The sequence below is a fragment of the Sceloporus occidentalis genome, unplaced genomic scaffold (genome assembly GCF_023333645.1).
Source record: "Sceloporus occidentalis isolate IW3139 unplaced genomic scaffold, rSceOcc1.0.p SCAF_36, whole genome shotgun sequence".
Classification (NCBI taxonomy): Eukaryota; Metazoa; Chordata; class Lepidosauria; order Squamata; family Phrynosomatidae; genus Sceloporus; species Sceloporus occidentalis.
This window is the reverse complement of record NW_028317016.1, coordinates 6,192,096-6,211,981: the sequence shown is the minus strand read 5'-3', so window position 1 is coordinate 6,211,981 and position 19,886 is coordinate 6,192,096. Positions and strand designations below refer to the sequence as shown.

The 19,886-nt window shown below is 39.4% G+C and overlaps 1 protein-coding gene across 1 annotated transcript in view; it reads right to left on the bottom strand.

The window, feature by feature from the left end:
- Positions 1 to 19,886, bottom strand: part of LOC149297890 (rho GTPase-activating protein 26) — a 154,578-nt gene that overhangs the window by 71,881 nt on the left and 62,811 nt on the right. The window contains exons 12-14 of the mRNA XM_089488026.1: positions 18,220 to 18,256; positions 5,288 to 5,353; positions 3,881 to 3,955 (exon numbers count right to left, since the gene is read on the bottom strand). Coding sequence (XP_089344152.1) covers positions 3,881 to 3,955; positions 5,288 to 5,353; positions 18,220 to 18,256 — 178 coding nt within the window. The remainder of the gene's footprint in view (positions 1 to 3,880; positions 3,956 to 5,287; positions 5,354 to 18,219; positions 18,257 to 19,886) is intronic.

Genomic DNA, 19,886 nt, shown 5'->3' with positions numbered 1-19,886 from the left:
CCTACAATCCTACACCACCGTGAGCTAGGAATTTAGGATTAAATTCTAATTTGTTCAGTACAGTAAGATATTTGAATACAATACAAACACTACATCACACTGTAATGTCCTCGGGGCCAAACTGGAAGGATTTTTCCATCAGCAGAATAAATCCAGCAGCCACATTTAGAAAACTGTTTATCTTGACTAATGCCAAGCCTCCAACTAAAATCCTGTTATGTAACATTACCAGGCATTTCTCAAATGTCTGCCAGGCCAGGGGGCTTTTTATAGCATGTAAGAGAAACACCTCTTCAAGACGCAGTCAAATGTGTTTCAATTTCATAATTAGCCTGTGCAGAGATAATTAATATTCTCCAGTCATCTGCATGTCAAGCTGCTAATTTCCACACCTCTCTGAGAGGCAATGAGAATCTGGATACCCAGTTTACCACAGTTCATAAAGACATGGAAGGATTGGTATGGAGAAAGTTGACTGGGCCACACAGAGCCCTGACCCTGAGATCGCGAGCCAAGCCTTCTTGTCCAACATCACTGCCTGACCTCACAAACGCTTTACTAGATGAACGGGCCACAATTCCAGGACTAAACACTCCAAACTCTTGTGGAAAGCCTTCCCAGAAGAGTGGAAGTTGTTATAGCTGCAAAAAAGGGGGGGACCAACTACATATCCTATTCAACCTTTCATTGTGAAGGAATGTGCAGGACAAACTCAAGAGGCAGTCACTATGTAACTTATATTCAATTACTATGCACTATTACAATGCATTAGAGGTCACCTAAAACGCACAGTTTAATAAATAATCCTCACTTGATTGACTGCAAATGGTCCATGTCCAGAGATAAACATTAAAGAATCTCCACTAATGCTAGTACTTTTCTAGGACTCCAGCGGATACGGATCCCATTATGGAATTCCTAGTGGAATTGAGCGAACCTACATTGGCTACTGCTGGAACAACAATCCAATTTCAAAGGCTCTGCTGTCCTCAACTGCCCTTAAAACAAGGAATCCATAATGCAAGGAACAAGGAGAACATTCACATTCCATACTAGTTGCCTCTCTCTGGGATGTCCATCTTTCACCTATTTACACACATCCTAACCTATCTTGCCAGATAATCTATACTCCTATTCTCTTATTCCCTTGCAGATTCTGTTACCGTAGGTGTATAGAGGCAACGCTGTTCAAAGTTATGCATTACTTAATGTTTATATATACAGACATGCAGACATACATGAATGGTAATAAACACAAAAAGCCTTAGAAAGCAAGGGCAGATCTACTGGTTTATGAAACGGAGCGTCTAACCATGCCAAAATGTTTGTAACACAAACTCTGGCAACAAGACAACAGTAACTGCAGTGAGCAAACGTTCTTCAAATGGTAAGAGAGACTGCGAGCAAATAGCAAATGCGATCATAAAGAACGAAGTTCAACAGCCAGGAAATCATAGTGCTGAGAACAGTATGGTAATGTGTCCTCAACGCAGGCCAGAGACAGCTAAAGGTATGTTTAATAGTGCGGCAGCATTCACTCGTATGTACCTTTTGTTGCGTTACTTTATTACTTAAAATTCTGTAATCCTTCAATACTATTTTTAATTCACTGGAAAATGTGGAAAAGCACTTATCTGAGGCAGAAACTGCAGCTACAGAGCTGAAGCTCCCTTTCTCCTTTGTATGGTCCGACAATTCTTGCTGCTGACTGGCTGCTTGAAGTAGCCAATCAGTGGCAGGAAAGCACTCCCAATGAAATCCATGGGAGCTCTTTCTGTTAGCGGCACAAAGTTTGACCAGAACTCGCCTGCGTTTGCCGAACACATCTCCTGCATGAAAAAACAGCTGGAGGGCAGGAGAAGGGGTAAAAACCTTAAAGTGCATATAATGGCTGCAGTGTCCCTTTAATTCTACCTAGAAAGGGTCAAAGCAACCCATAGGATTATAGGTTAAACTATGTGTTAAACTCTGTGCGTGAGCCCTAGGTACATATATCGGGTTTTATTATAGCTGAATCATGGCTGTTCAGGGCACGAAATACGGATAGATCATCTGAGCTTCCCATCACGGTTTTAACAGCCGTTCTATAACCTCTGGATGCTACAGATCATGTCCCCATCTGTTCTGACCTACATCAAAGAAGGCTGCGTTTATAAGTTCCCTTTTGCGTCCTTTCACTAATCAGATAATACATTGGGGTGTGATGAATGGTCCGCACACATCCCTATCTACAGCAGCTATGCAGAGATCGCTGGGACATATTGCTCCGAGATACAGGCTCGTTGCTGCCCTCTGCAGTAGAAGGTTGCACTTAGCACCCGGCCGCACTTTTTGGCTGTGCATATGTCTCCTAACAAATACCTCTTTACACTTTTATTGTTGTTTAAACACTTGCAGATTTACGTGACATTGCCGGTTCCTACCTACTGAGGTCCCACTTACTCACTAAGGTTTGATTTGTTTTCATTGCTATGCAAAGATAAATAATATATGTTATCTACACATCACTTGACATTTCCATATATATATGTGTTGTAGGGCTGTAGAACACGGCGAGACACACATACACACCGAACATTCTGAGTTCCTAAAAGAGAGGAACATCAGAAGAAGGAATACAGACAGAAGAGGACTATCTTCCCGAAAGAGGGAACCATTTGTCTCTCAATTTTCAGGCTTTACTCTGGGAGTTAGACACTGCAAGACTGAGTCGGGCAGCCTCTGACGATTACGCAACATAATTACCTCTGTTGTCACGGTGACCAGACTCGGAGAATGACCAGAAAAAAAAACCCCTAGGACCAGCATTTTATGTATGAGTGTATACAAAAAGGTTATAAAGGTTAAAAGAAAAAGGTGCAAAATTACACCATCATATGGATTACAAAGGAGATACGCCTCTCCTTTACCCAAGTCAATGTTTATTCACAGCTTTGTATACCTCCTAAATCCACACAGAAGGTCATAAAAATCTAATGCATGTTGCATTAAATACACTACGCTAAACATATGGTGGCTTTTAAGGAAAAATGCTGACTCTTCTGCTGAGCATCTGATATTTCGCAACACGCAGCCATTCTTCCCCATGCAGACTGGCTGTTTATCTTGTATGACTATAAACCGGTATGTATTTTACAGAAACACGAAGTGGCAAGTGACTTATAAATTACTAATAAATAAATATCCAAAACAGAATGAACTGCACAATAAGATGGCAGACATATTTTATGACTTGTCCACCAAAAACTGACATAAATAGCATTGATATGGATAATTATTAGATCTACATATCAATACCAAGTTTATATTTGGTGCAATGTCTGCTTTTAAACTAACTTTTCCACTAGCTTCTATGTATGGCACCCGGTTCGCTCCATACTATACTTCCCACAAAACGCAAGCAGATTGGAGAACGTTTAAAAAAAAAAAAAAAAAACTGGCTGCATTTATAGTCTGCGAGTCTTATACTTGAACATTTGGCTGCATTGATGAAAGCGCTATAGGGTCGTCCATCACTAACTTACACCTTTAAAGCCAACCTCATTGATACGTCAATGTTTGATTTGTCCAATTATTGGAGCTAATCACTTTTACGGAAGATTAAACAAACGCATTGCAAAAATAATTCTTTATCAAACAATCCTATCGTATAAATGAGACAACACTCAATATCGTAAAGGTTTTAATTAGTGAAAGAGTTTGTAACAGAACGTAAACAGAAAATATACAGAAAAAAACCCATTACAGTGAATAGTGTTGTTTAAAGTTGTGATTTATGGACGTCAACTTTTCAGGGTTCCTATTCTACTACTGTAAAAAATATTAAACAACACTAGTAGGATGAAATGTGTCTGAGTATATTTTGAAACATGCCACTTACCCATCAAAACGCTTAAGAGTTTCTGAACTCTGGAGTTGACTCCAACGATTCGGTAAAGCCCTTGCTCATTGATCCCTGTAGAAAATAGATATTTTAAGCTAATTAGAAAGATAACAGGAAACATCTCTTTTTGCTCTTACACATTTATAATGACCTAGTTAATTAAGAAACACGTTTCAGTCATTTAGTTTTTAGGCTGAAGCATCGAACAAAATGCTTTGTTGCCCTCCCAACATGAGATAAAGAAAGGGTTTTTGTGCTAGTACTACCAGGTTGCTAAATGTGATCAGCCGACGTCAATTTCTAACTTTAAGGACAAACCATGGAAGAGTGGAATCTCTCTGCAATGGTGAATGTTGAGCATGAGACAATGGCAACCGCCTATCTGTGCATTCAAAAAAAAAAAAAGGTTTTCAAAAGGTCAAGTTGCTTTTTAGCAGACTTAATTGGTTCCTTAAATGCTAATTGCAGCCATCAACTGCCACATGTTCTGAGAGCCATCACTGCCACTATGTATTGTACATCCTTTTCATGCTGTAACATTAGACATCTTCTCCAGCTTTAGCCACAGACTAGAAGCATCAGGAGAGTAACCGAGGTGCAGAGGCCCGGAGACCAAGAAAGAGCTGCTGCGTGGGAAGAAGCAGCTTCATGTATCTTTACAACTGGGCATGAGAAGGGTAATACTTTGATTTGGTGTGATAATGAAATAATAAAGTAACACTATTTGGTGCATATTTTATGGCTTTTTTTTTTCTGTTTCTCTCTATAAGAAGTATATGTATCCAATGGATTCTCTTTACCATCGCCAATGGAAAACCAAAACTATATTCCCAAAAACATTATCTCACACAGACCAACCAGATCTATAGGCGCATGAAAAGTAAGAATGGTCATCACAGGCTTCCTTTCCCGCACTTGCTGAGGTCAGAGCTCGATGCACACATCCATTATTATGGAACTAGGTCATAGCTAGTACTGCCTTTTGCCTGTATTTGTATTTTATTGCTGTCCTAAAGAAGGCCGCATAGATACAGACCAAAACGTATGTAAGCATAGCAATTATTTGCAATACCATGCAATATTTTGACACAACCTCTATCAATTTTTGAATGCACTTGAGTTGTCTTGAATATTAATTTTTGAGGATTAACAGGCCACTGCAATTCCATTTTGAAGGCTTTTTTTTTTGCTTTCCTATTATTTTTATCCTGAGACAATTGAAACCATACTAGTCAACTTTGTTCAGATGTTTGCTATGACACATATCGTATCTTTCCTAAAGACAATAAAACACTGGCAGCCAAGCAACAAACAATGGTGCAGACAGCTGCGTAACCTTGATTGACTCCCTCAGGTTGACCTAAGCAAAATGCCATCTGCTCATACGCCTGGATTTGTCCTCACCTCTCGTTTCCACAGCTTGGATACACTTCCGGATGACGCTGAATCCAATATTGTCCAGCTGGGCAGCTTGAAAGAAAACCAAGATTAATTATTATTTAGTGGGTGATATCTGGGACAGAGCATATTAAGTGAACAGATTTATGATGCTCAATACTCGTTTTATATATATTATATATATAGCTACCAAAAAAAATAAAAATCTTAAAAAACGTACCCGTGTCCATTTGAAGAGTTGGAAATAAGCTTTTGCTTTGAACACAAGTTAGATAATTTATACAGAGCTGTCCTCCCTCACATAGATGAACACTCTTATCAGCAACCAAAATGTGCAAACACTCAAGAATCGATCAATCTTTTAGTTCATTTTTGCTTGTTTATAGATTTTGTAGTTATTACAGACTATGGCATAGTTTGTGGATTCGATTTCGCCAGTATATTATTCTTTAGTTGGAGAGCAGTCACCTTTCAGTAGCACATGTGTGCTTCTGTGTGTGTGTGTGGGGGGGGGGGTATTCTATTATATCAGCAACATAAGTTCATTAAGTTCATAGAATCTATGAATTCACTTAAGGATCACCAGTCAGACATTATTTAATTGTCCAATTGACCCATATTTTAATGTTAAATACATATTGGAGTCAATGTGCATGGTTTCCGGTGCATGTTACCGCATGAACATATGTCAAGGCATTCTTTAGCTGGAAAATGAGGTTTCTATCTCATGTAACCCCATGGGCGTAGGAACCCCTAAAAATCTGGGGGGACAGCATTTTCCCCCATCAGATCCCCACTTTCTCCCCATCTCTCACACTATCTACCCTCTCCCTACCCCCCTTCTCACTAGCTACCCTCTCCCTATCGCCCCCTTCTCACTAGCTACCCTCTCCCTACCGCCCCTTCTCACTAGCTACCCTCTACCTACCCCCCCTTCTCACTAGCTACCCTCTCCCTACCCCCACTTCTCACTGTCTTCCCCAGGGGTGTCCAAATTTTTTCTGCAGTGGGTCACTTCATCAGAATTGTATACGTGCGCGGGCCGCACTCATTTTTCACTGTGAGAAAATATGGCTTTTAATAAAATATGCAGATTAAAATAAAGTAAATGACACAAAATCTTTACTTTTCCTCTCACTGATTTCTGGGCCTAGAAAGTTTTGTGATGACAAATTCAGGACTCAGGATAATTAAAAATGAAATAGTTCTATTTATTCTAGGGATACACCAAAATGAAAATTCTGGACCAAAACATTCACGGTTCACTTAGCCAAAACCGAAAATGACCCCCCCACCTTTAAAAATAATAATAAAAACACTTTTTTTTTTATAAAAGTAGGTAACACACCACAATTGGACAAAAAAAATTAGCAATATGACTTGGCATGATAGGAGTGTGATTGCTAATAGCAATCACAGTCCCATCATGCCTAGGTTCCAGCACTTACACACCCAACCAGTAAATGCTGTAACCTAGGCATGATGGGACTGTGATTGCTGTTAGCAATCACAGTCCAATCATGCCAAGTCAGCCAGTACATGCTGATACAGGGTGGCTGTAAGTGATGTGCAGACCCCGTACTGCTGGCAGCATCAATAGACAAGGGGGGCAGCTAGCTAGGTTTCAGCATGTACTGGCTGACTTGGCATGATAGGAGTGTGATTGCTAACAGCAATCACAGTCCCATCATGCCTAGGTTCCAGCACTTACACATCCATGCTATCACACAGACACTCATTCATATACTCATTCATTCAGATTCATTCCCTCAATGACGCATACTCATTCAAAGACCCTCCCTCGATGCCGCTCACAGACTTCAGCAGGGGGCGCGGCCTCTCCCTGCATTCTCTGGTACTGCACAGAGGAAGCAGGATGTGATGTGATGTGATGTCACGTGAACTCTGCTGGGTTCCGCTTCCTCTGCAGTACAGAAGACCCTCCCACAGGTAAGTAGCAGAGCTCTTGTTGTAGCAGGTCTCGCGGGCCGCACCTCGAGGTCTCGCGGGCCGCACCTGCGGCGTTTCTATTGGGGGGGGTTCCTACGGCCCTGGGGGGGATTTCTTCATTATCGGTCCCCCCCCGCATGAGTTACTGAGGGGGATCTGTCCCCCCATCCCCCCCCCCCGGTTCCTACGCCCATGTGTAACCCTACCATGTAACCCTACCCCCACTTGCCTCTATTGAAAGCAGGAGGCAGTTCTAGTATGCTCCTTGAACATGCTCAGCAACACTCCCATTCTAGTCAATTGAGCCGAGTGCCCACTGTAATCAATTGGAGTAGTAGCTGCTTATAACATGTATGGGTAGCTGAACACTGACGTGTTGCTAGTATAAGTACAATTGGAGTCCAGTCCCTTCATGGGTTAAAAACTTAAGAACTATAAGCAAATTTAAAAAAAATAAAAAAAATGATATATATATATATATATATATATATATATATATATATATATATATTGCTGGCGCTTTATAAATAAAAGATAATTGTTAAAACCATTGACAGTGCCACAGTTACACTATGCAAATGTATAAGGTATATAGCGATTTTATCTTAAATGAGTTTAGATAAGCAGTCTGTACTTGGAGCAGAGCATGCAGACATGGGCATTGACACCAAATACATTGATTTTATCTGAGATCTACAATCCGTGTTAACGTTTCCTGTAGAAAGCTGAATGTTGCTTGAGCCCGAGTACAAGCTCTGTATGACCGAACCTATTCATCCCTGTGGAACAGCAACAGGGATTCTATTACTTTCCCTGCCTGACCTCTATTATTCTGAAAGGCTGAAAAGCGTAAGTCTCGTCCTGGAATTTATTAGTGCAAGATAAAATATTTATTTTGTGCAAAATGATGATACCCCGAAGGCATTCAACTCAGATTCTGAAAGCGAGGCTTGAAACAGTCAAAGTAATGAAATATAAGACTCTATTAAGCAGAACTGTGCCAGGATTTTTCTCATTTCTTTTTTTTCTCCAAATTTAATTTAAAGAGGTTAATAATATATACAGAATTAATACCATCTTCTGCCCTCGAGGAATCCTTATATCTTTGTTAGCCATACTCGGCAACGGAAGACACTCCCTATGTAGATGAAACTTCTTGAACTTGGAAAGGTTTTTATCTCCAAAGAAAATCATATTCCAAACGTAGGCATAAAAAGTATTGTTTCTTGTAGTTATTTTATATGATGCTCAGAGAAGCTCTGCCTTCACTTGAAAGAGGTTTGCCTCAACCAAATTTTAAGGATCACTGAAAAACAAAACGAGCATCAACGTTGGCAAGCTACTGTAGATCCTCTGCATTTTGCACAAAAGAACACCTACTCAACGGCCTAGAGCATTGTACCTTGCTAACAAAACGTCATTTTTTTCAACTGATGACAGGAAAGTGGAACTTTTACTGGCAAAAAGGAATGATGCAATATTAATCTATACATGGATACTACCTGAAAAAATACCCAAAACTTTGCTCGTTTTGAAGAAAAGTAGGATGCAGGACATTCTACGTCAACGGGACATGGCTGCTTACAGAAAAAGTCATTAAAAAGGAACCAGGATCATGGTCTTTTGAAGAAGCCAATTATTTTTAAAGTTTATGGTTATTTGAAGATAAATCTCTTTGCTAGAATTTTAGCTAGCACAGCATATAGATTATTTAATCTATAAATAAAGTTCTATATTCTTGACAATCAGAAGACCAAGGCAGGCCATTAGAAAAACCTTCCCTGGGCCTCTGTGTACGATTACACAATAAAGGGCACACTTTCACGACTTTTACTGAAATATTAACTTTGGTTAAGTCAAGGAAGTTGTGTGCATTTACTTTACTTAGCGGTGCAGAATGGGTCCTGCTAGTAGCAGCGTTCCTGCTCAATTCAAGAACAGTACTTATTTAAAGCTCTTTAATTCTATTATATATTAACGTAAAAAAAAAAAAATACAGTAGATGCTTTGCCTTTTAGCTTCAAATATGTCCCTACCACATTTGTTCGCAAAGTGTTAAATTCCTCACAGACAGAAAGGAGAAGGATAACTCCCACAAGCAGGTAACAGCATCTATTCAACTTTTTCAGCTCAGATCACAAAAAGGTCATGAATTCTTCTGCAGTCCTCGTAGCCTTTTAATCACAAAAAATATCTAATTAAATATCCAAGCAGCTCTTACCGGCCTTTAATTTGACTTTTAATGAGGTACCGCAGGGACAAGGGCTTATATCCGAGAGTTTGTTTTGTAAGCTCCAGTACAAATGGTTTGACTTTATCTGTCTCCCTGGAGCCGGAATCTCATTCAGTTGAAGATTTTTTACTTCTAAGGTCACTGGGTCTACTGATGAGTGCCGACACACTGTAGGTACAGCAACCGCAAGACCCTTACCATGCTAAATAGCGTTTACATTTAGTATCCGTACACCTTACTGAATGCTAGCAAATAGAAGTCAAACTCAATACTTAAGGAGGTCATCACATATACCTACCCTTACGGGTACATCTTATTCAGCACCACTTGTAAGTTTACTGAAACCACCATGCATTGTAAACTCCATTTAAGACCAGACATTTTAAACAATGTAACAATAAATGTATGTAGAATCAAAATTAAAATGGACCGGTCACTTTCACAGCTTCTGGTAGATCTATTTCACACCCACCGGCCAGGAGAAAAACATGTTGTATTTGTGCAACACAGATTTAAGCCTGTCATTTTAATGTGGTCCGAACAAAAAGCACCATCAAGAACTCTATTCTGTGTAGATCACCCAAGAATAAGAAGAAAAATTTTGTAACTGCAAACTGCACATATTACGTGGCGATATAACCCGTGGTCCATACGATAATGTTATATTTAATTTTACATTTTAATACTATTGTCAAGAATTTGTGTAATAGGGAGAGATACTGTGTCTCCCTATTCTCAGAGTGATAGGATTGTAGTCGATCACACAATGACCAGGAAAAGGGCTTGAAATAAAATCAATACTCGACAGGAGGCTCCATCTTGCAGCTAAACCTCCAGCTCTAAATGCCAGTGGTTTGGGCAAAATGTGAAAACAAATTGAGCTCTTGCACACATATTCACATTGTGCACGTTGTCACATATAGCACCGACAGACAAAAGGGAGGCGTTTGAAAGAGGATCCCATTGTCATTGGATCATACTAGGCCTTGCCACTGCCAGTTTGCCCCACAAAAAAAAAAAAAGTAGCCCCGGTACGTGATATATATCTATATTTATCTATATATGCGCCTCCCTCCTAGGCATGTCTCAGAGACTAGCCCTCATGTGCAAATGTACACATCGGGCATCTTTTATGGAACCTTGGTTCATTACTTTGCAGTTCCAACATTGTGATGTTGCCATCACGCCTGGCATCATGCGCCCAAAGGAAACATATTTCATAATTTAATTCATTCTTATACTTCCTTTGAATAACCATGTTTTGATGTTTAATAGAACGTGTTCATTCTTTTATTACAGAATGAATTTTCCTTCTAAATATTTGATGAACTTGTTTTTATATAATTGAGATATTATATATATATATATATATATATATATATATATATATATATATATATATATATATATATATATATATATATATATATATATATAACATAGCTTTTACATTTTTGTTGGTTTATAATATTGGTATTTATGTTGTTATCTTTAAATAACCCACTAGAGTTCTTCCCCTTCTAGCACCTCAGACGACTGTTCTCAGGAAATGGCTTCAGACTGTCAATTTATCTATTTTTGTTATAAGCGAATATAGCACAGTTATGGGAGTTCAGAACTTTTTTTTATATCATAAAAAACCTTCAAGATTTTACGCTACTTCCTTGTTTATAATTTCATTTCAAATAGGTGTGATAACACTACATTGAATATATGCACACATACAGGTGGGAAATACTGCATCTGAGCGAATGTATGGTAGTATTGTTTCATTTCATCACATTATATGGTTTTACTATATTTCTTTCAGTGTGGATTTTTACACCTTGCTTTTTCAACGATATTACATATTATTTTAGAGCTGTCACTTTGTTTTTATTATATTATATTTTTGGCACTTTTAGGAGTGTTCTTGTTCAGTGATTAGAGTACTTTTCACATCATTATTTATATTTATTTTCCTGTGTCACTTTAATCAATATTACTGTTATCTGGAACCTTCTAGAACAGGGGCGGCCAAATGCGGCCCGCGGGACCTCGAAATGCGGCCCGCGTGAGATCGGCAGCCAGGATCACAAGAGCCCTGCTGCTTACTTGTGGGAGGATCTATTCTCTGCTCCAGTCCGGCCTCCTCTGTGGGGAGAACGAGGGAGGCCACGCCCCCTGCTGAAGCCTGTGATCGGCATTGAGAGAGCTGTAGTGCAGGTGAGGGAGGGTGTGTGAATGAGTATGCCTGATTGAGGGAATGAATGAATGTGTGTGTGTGATAGCATGGATGTGTAAGTGCTGGAACCTAGGCATGATGGGACTGTGATTGCTGTTAACAATCCCACTCCTATCATGCCAAGTCAGCCAGTACATGCTGAAACCTGGCTAGCTGCCCCCTTGTGTATTGATGCTGCCAGCAGTATGGGGTCTGCACTTGCAGCCACCCTGTACCAGCGTGTACTGGCTGACTTGGGATGATAGGAGTGTGATTGCTAACAGCTAACAGCAATCGCAGTCCCATCATGCCTAGGTTCCAGCATTCACACTCCTATCATGCCAAGTCATATTGTTGATTTTTTTTGTCCAATTGTGGTGTGTTACTTTTAATAAAAGTGTGGTTACCAAAAATACCGGTACAATGCCCAGCCAACCAGTACATGCTGGAATCTGGGTATGCCTGAGATTGCTGTTAATCATAATATGTAATTTTTTGTACAATTTTGGTGTGTAACTTACTTTTATTAAAAGTGTGTGGGGGGTCATTTTCAGTTTCGGCTAAGTGAACCCTGAATTTTCGGTTTTGGTCCAGATTTTCATTTTAGTGCATCGCTAAAATAAATAGAACTATTTTATTTTTACTTATCCAGAATCCTGAATTTGTAGGCCCACAAATCAGTGAGAGGAAAAGTAAAGGTTTTGTGTCTGCATATTTTATTAAAGGCCATATTTTCTCACAGTGAAAAATTAGTGCGGCCCTCGCACGGATACAATTCTAATGAAGTGGCCCACTGCAGAAAAAAACTTGGACGCCCCTGTTCTAGAACTCTGTCAGCCCAAACCTTTTGCTTGTACCGTGCTTGAATTCTGTCCAGGACTCTTTATACTGATCTAGTATTTTTGAGTAGGGTTTACTTTGGTTCTTAAGGTGCAGGCTTTAAGTTGTGGTGGTCACAGTACCTATCAGCTAAACCGAAGGGGTACATGACTGTTGTAGGCTGTAGACCTGTACCCTCAGGATTTCCTTAACCCCTTAATGACAAAGCCCGTTCATGTACGGGCTCAAAATGCATTGTTTTCAATGGGTTTAGAGACCGCCCAATGATCTGTCTGCAGACTCTGAGATTGTTACGCCACCCCAGTCAGCCAACTCAACCCTCCTAGCAGAAGATGCTTTCCGGGGTTGGTTCTTCATAATAAAATGTGAAGTTGGTGAAGTAAAAACTCTAACCCTCCTACAAACCGGTAATAAGCAATCTCCAAAAAGCCAAAACCAAAACAAGATGGAATTAGCAGTGGACCAGACTGTAATGGATGGTATAGAGAAGGTTCAGCACCTTAAATTAAAAATAAAACAAGATGAATGCCAAACATTTGTAAGGGGGGGGAGTTAAATGGTAATAAACAGATCAGATCACATGCAAGGAGTACATGGACATGGCCTATTGTTTGAAATCCCTTTGATACAGTTCCACATGGGAAGCTACTGTATAAATAATTTCCATTGGCTTATTGGAACATACTTGCACAAAAACAGAACATAGAAGCTTTAGAAAGGCTTTGTAATAAATAGGATATATTTTCTTATTATTAATGGATGCATCTAAGTATAGAACATCTATATTACTGCCCTGATGCACTGTGCAAGGATTCGCAATCGTATCTATCAATTGTGGCATTCTAACTTATTTAATATCCCATGTTCATATTAAATGTATCTTTTACACCAACCAAATTTAATGCCAGGGTAATGTACATTTTATTGCACTTCATAATCATTTGGTTTCAGTGGAATCTTACCAAGAACCATGTTTGGAGTTGTAGCACACTTTATGGATTTTGCCAGCATTGTTTTTAGTTGACTGCTATTAGTTTGTACTGCTAGAAAGTGTTAACAACGAGAACTTCTGCAAAGGTATCATCACAAATGTTTTTGAGCAGTGGTTTAGAACTCCATGCCACAAGGGCCACAAATAGTCCTCAATTTTTGGATATACCACTTTGAGCACAGGTATCTTATGGTAGTAAGGTTAATCATCGGGTCAGGTATAATCTGGAAGAACAAGATGCAGAGGGGAGTAATGCTCCATGCCTTTTCTCCAAGACCTACCTCATCAGTTCTGTTTTATTCTGCACACTTTGCTATTTTAGGAAAGGATAAACAAGAACATGCAAACTTTTCTAATTGCTGTGTAGTTATCGTAGAAAAGTTTACCTTTTTTTGTACTCTGAAAAACAAAAAAATATGTCAAGGGATTCTATAGTTCCCAGAAAGCTAATGAGACATTTCTCTACTTAAAAAAATAATTATATATACCTTTCAAGAACAACTCCAGGATACTACAAAGGGTTGTTGGGGTCCCAAGCTAAGCAGTATTTTTGTATTCATGTATTTTGCTGACAAAAGCTTAAACACCAGCTTTTAATGGCAGAAAAATAAAGCAAGCTTCATGCCAAACTGTTACAAGCTGTTTTAGTTCAGGGTCATGAATGTCACTTTTAGAGGTCTTAAGCATGGTCCTCTAGGGCAATAAGGCTCTGGAACACCAAGTAAGGGTCTGGAACCCCCCCCCCATAGTACAAACAGGTCCAGGCAGGTTTGCCATACCTGGCCTCTCCTTGCCCTGGGAGCACAGGGGAATTTCCTCTCCCTACAATGGCCCCCCTGGGGTTTAAAAGTCCAACACCAGTGCCAGATAAAGTCCTGGACTGGATCCTTCAAACCCAGATTGGGTGTCCACTCTGTTGCAAATTTGGAGCATTGGCCCACCTTGCTCTCCAAATGATCCACCCCAGGGACCCATACACAGTTGTCTCAAATCTTTGATATAACTGCCCCAAATTACTATACAAAAGGTATTACTGTTAACAGTGGTGAAAGCTGTCAGACAAAATACCAAAAGGTATTAGTGGAATAAAATGAGAAAAGAGTCAAAGAAGCTTGAACACAAATTTTTTCTAGTGTTGAAAAAGGTTTTTGTAATAAGTCAGTGTCCAGTGTGTCCACAGTAAGAGGAAAACATGCCTCCCTGCAGCGATGAAAGGCTCACTGCACTTTTGAAAATTGATTCTAATAAAATGCCATTTTGTTTGCATTAAGAATTGCTTTCTTAGCCCTGGATATCCAGTAATCCGTGTTGTTATAACAGGTTGTTGCTCTGTTCCAAGAATACCGGGGAAAATTCCATTATACTCAAGAAGATCTGATCGGCGCGGGTTAGTAACATTTTACAAGTGATGATCTTTAAAACCAGCTCAAAAAAGGGAGTAGCCATGTATAGATAACTTGGTCTGAGTCTATTACCCATTAAGGGCTGGAAGGCCAGACACCTTCAATGTGTGTCATTTTTGCAGTAATATCAGAAAAAAAAGACAAGCCCATTAAGTAATGGAATCGTTGAGTTTCCAGTCAACATGTGTACTGCCTCGATTGCCGTTTCCACCTATATCCTGCACCGGGCTGTTACCCAACTGAAGTCTCTTAATCCATAAATGCAAAGGAAATAAAGAAAAAAGCTTGATTACCATGTCTTGGATACGGACTTCAGACCAGAGGATCTCCTAGGTGGTTATTTAAATTCCCCAACACTTAATGTTCCTAGGATCTGGACCTGTATCAGTCCACACCTGATGTGTGGAAAACAGGTGACTAGCACAGTTATGGGCTGCATAATCACAAATCAAGTTTTACGCCACCATTTTGTTTACAGACGCCAAATGGTCCATTCCATCTGCATGTGACTTGAAGCCCCTCACAATCATGTTACATGCCTTATAACTATTACATATTTGTGAGGGTGTAAAATAATCGAAGAGCTATGCGTCTCTTTATAGTCTGTATTTGTTTTCATCTTTTATAAGTGTTCTATATGAGGAAAGTTGTCAGTGCAATAATCCATTCATGCTTTTTTTTGGTCCAGCATAATACTCTGGATACATACAGTACCATTCAAAAGTTTTGGGTCACTTAGCTGGTTTCATGGAAAACAAGGCTATTTCTAGCTGTGTAATATAACTGAAAAATGGTCTTCTAATGGTCAATTAGCCTTTTAAACGTAAAGTTGGATTAGTGAACACAACATGCCACTGGAACTGGATGGCTGCGGATAAAAAGACCTCTGTATAACTACGAGGATAATCCATTAAAAGTCAGCTATTTCCAGCTATGATAGTAATTTTCAACATTAACAACGTCTGCGCTGTATTTCAAAAGTGGTCTCTTCATATCAATCAATTCTGTTATTCTGCTGTCTGGACCATTCCATTAGTTGCTACGATAAGACCACTTTCCAAACAATGCATTACAATTAATTATATAAAATCCCCACTGCAGTTTTAAGGCCATACAACAAACCAGATGGTCAAAACATAATTATAAATAAAGGGCCTCACTGAAGGAAAACCACAGTAGTCAAAAGGGTAGCAATGCATTTAATCGACCCACCACTTCTTTATTCATGATGCATCCTGACTCATTAGTTTGAATATGGGACCTCTGAGGTATAGAGCCATGCAAAATTTAAAAGCAGGCAGTGATGTCATGACGTCTTGAGCGATCACAAGATGTATACGTCATGATGTGTGATGTTAAGACACAGAAACAAGGGGTTTAAAACACTTTTTGATAGAGGACATTCTATCTCATCTTTAAAACGGTGGTCCTTGATGACCATAAGGCCATCACAGAACATTTTTTACTCTATCACTCGCTACTCCTCCTTGGCAAGTCTGGCTGCTGGTTCGAGTTGAGGTATTCTGCCTCCTAGCAAGACAGACCAGAAGGAACCACTCAGGAGGCGTGACATGATCACTAATCACAGAAATGTATTCACATGCTAAAGTCAATGCTTATAATCACTGACTTTGTCAAATCTCATACCCTCTCCTTGCTTCACAGTAGGAGTGAAGCTGAGACAGCTTAAGAGTTACATTGTTTAAAAATGTGAAGCAGTATTATTAAATGTACCTCTTGATCTGTTAACCCTAGTGAAGATAACACATTAGATCTGAGAAATTGGGACAGGGATTAGTGATAGTTTAGTAGACAGAATTAAGGGTAGCTTTTAATGAAAAATATTAATGAGACTTGCCAAACTTTGATGGTGGTGGGATAGGCAAAATATGGCCGTATAGAGGGATGGAATCCCCAATATTTAAGCCTTAGATAGGTCTTTTGAATGGTAATCACCAGGCATGAGCTGAGTTCTCACCTTGTTTTAGGTATATGAAAAATATAAAATTTCTTCCCTGAAGCTTTGGAAGAGTGTGGTGGTGAAATAGCTACGTTGCAGAAACAAACATTTGTGGGGTGGGGTGATTTCTTTTTTAGGCTTGCCCGCACACCTAATGGGAAAAAAGTGATGTGCAGCTTGTAATATTTGCCGTCATTTCCAGAATGGAAGGATAATACGCATACAAGGTACTTTCCAAATCAGGACAAGGCAATGATTATGTTTTGAGGTCATTTTCTTCAGCTGCTTTAGTAAGAAATTACTGTATTAGACACAAAGCTGCGAAAATGTGTGTATTTTTTTCAAACTTTTATGTCTGATACAAATAAAATGATGGGTTATATAAAAGTATAAACAACGCGGGGTACACTAAAAGAGAAAGTGGCAAATTACACCTGAAGAAAAACAGCAAAACTGCCAAAAAAAACCTCTGGTCTTTGGGTACAAAAATAGCCCTTGTTGTGCTGGTCATAAAACAAAGTACACATAACAAAACTAAGAACAGATGCATTTAATGAGAAAATACCGTCAAACGCCTTTTACCACAGAAGGACAAGGGTGTTGGGTGTTCATTCCTTAGAAAATGTTTCTCCTCAACCTTGAGGAACGCAGTATAGCATATGCAAAACATTTGTAAAGGCTTTCAAGCTGGGTTTGCATGCTCCCCCATGGGTAGAAAGTATTGGTTTGAGTTAGGAACCTTATAATGCAAAAAACAAACAATAACTCAGTATACTAACCAATGCCAAGTTAACTGCTTGTTGGTCAGTGGACCAGGGCCGGCCCTACAATGGAGCCGACTGGGGCAATTGCCCCAGGCGGCACTTCAGAAGGGGCGGCACTTTGCCGCCCCAAGCGGTTTTTTTTTTTTTTTTGAAGCGGAGGAGAGAGAGAGGGGCACCGAGTGGTTTTCGCTTACCCGCTCGGCGCCCCTCTCTCTCTCCTCTGCGGCGAGTTTCCCTGTTCGGTCTCGGTGCCGGCTTGTAATGCAGAGCGCCGGAAGTGACGTGAATTTCCGGCGCTCAGCACCGTGGCAGCACAGGGAGACTCGCCGCAGGACTGTTTAAGGGTAAGTACCGGTGGGGGGGGTAGATAATGCCCCCCCTCCCGGCGTCGGCGGGGGGCGGCATTTTAAACTTCGCCCCAGGCGGCGTTAAGTCTTCGGCCGGCCCTGCCAGTGACAATAGTCTATTCATTTGATATTCCAACAAATATTTCAGCTTCTCCTCAAACTGCATCTTACTACTTTTCCACAGCATGCGTATCTGTGGCAACAGCTATAATTTTCTATGTAATTAGGCTAAATGGATCATACTTACTTCCTTCGCTTTGGCTGTCCTTGTTTGAATTGTAAACCTACAAAATAAAACAAAAGAAGAAAATCAAGAGTCAGATTTAAAAAGAGCATTACAGAATTTAGCAGAATCTCAAGATCTGTTATGGCTTAACAGATGGGCTAAGTGTTCTATGGCAGCATGTCAACATTGGTCCTCAAATTCAAATGTGATCTCTACAGACAAGCAGATACATTCAGTGTCTGTCACTGAACTCCAACTAATTCCGAGAGCCACCTGTTCTAGAGGAACTTGCACTGTTTGGGGTACTTTATTAAGCAACCCAGCTGAGTCTTTTTCCCCCATTGTGTGACATGTCCCCTGGAATAATAACACCCCCAATAACCATCTCTTAATGATCATCATGGCTAGTCTGTATATTGTGACTACACATTTTTTTTACTGTATGGAGGTATTACAAACATAGCTTGTATAATTTATTTCTGAGCTTCAGTAATCACTTTTCTAGGGTACTGTCTGATGTGAAGATTCCAATAGTTTGCAAAAAAAGCATATAGCTGAACCAATGCTTTCAGTGAAATCAGGTTAAAAAAAAAAAAACTTCCAACATATTGAACTTGGAATTTCAGGAAAGAAACTCCTTTCAAAAAGTCTCCCAAAAGAAATGATTTAAGACAATAAAGAAGAAATGCTGACTCCAGATGTATTTTCAACAGGCTTTAAATGTTTCCAATAATATTGAAGATTGTGCTATATCCACAAAATAGACTGATCTCAGAGTATTAAAAAGATTGAGAATACCCCGTCTATCTAGACACAAATAACAAAGAAAGAAAAATAATAAAATTAACGTTTATTAGATTAAATAAGAACCTCTATAGCTTGGTAATAGATCCCCCATCCATCAAATATAAAAAACATAATGCCATGAAAAACATACCTGTTAAAACACAGCTAAAAATGCTCTTTAGCAGTTGTATTTCAATAGGCTACATTTATATAACTAAAACTCCTCCAGTTTTTCATTTTAATTTTGTAGTCAACCACACTTTTTAGTGAATAAGCCAGACAATGTTTCATTCATATACTTCTAGGTTGCATACAATGCTTTACCGGCTGTAGCTCCACCGAGGGTCTGTGTACTTCCTAACATAAAATGTCCTGGGCTGCTGGAATCAAGAACTGGAATCTGATGTCCTTACGGTTCATATAAAACACAATGGGAGGGTTTTTGTTGTTTTTTTTTTAAACCAGAAACTTGTTCAGGAACCCCAGAAATATAAATTTGACACCTTTTCCATAATGATTTTTAACAACAGCAGATTGCTTTGCCCAATTGGGCTCACAGGACTTAATAGGCCATATGTTTAAAATACTTTATAAAATTAAAAAAAGGGAAAGGCATCTGTTCTTCTTGGACTTAAATAAAACAGGCAAGTGCTGTGTGCTATGGGGCTCACTTTTATACAAATGTATAATCTTGATTATGAATGATCTCTTAATTCCGTATAATCCAATTAATTGGCCTATTATGGTTCTGGTTTATGCAGAGATGCGAATAATTGCGAAATTTTGAAACAACCAGCATGACGCGGTGGAAATGCATGCTTCACTTTGAATTTGCATTAAAAAAAAAAAAAAAAAAAAGTTTTCAGGTACCCGTTTTACCAAAATTACTAAAGACCATTGGA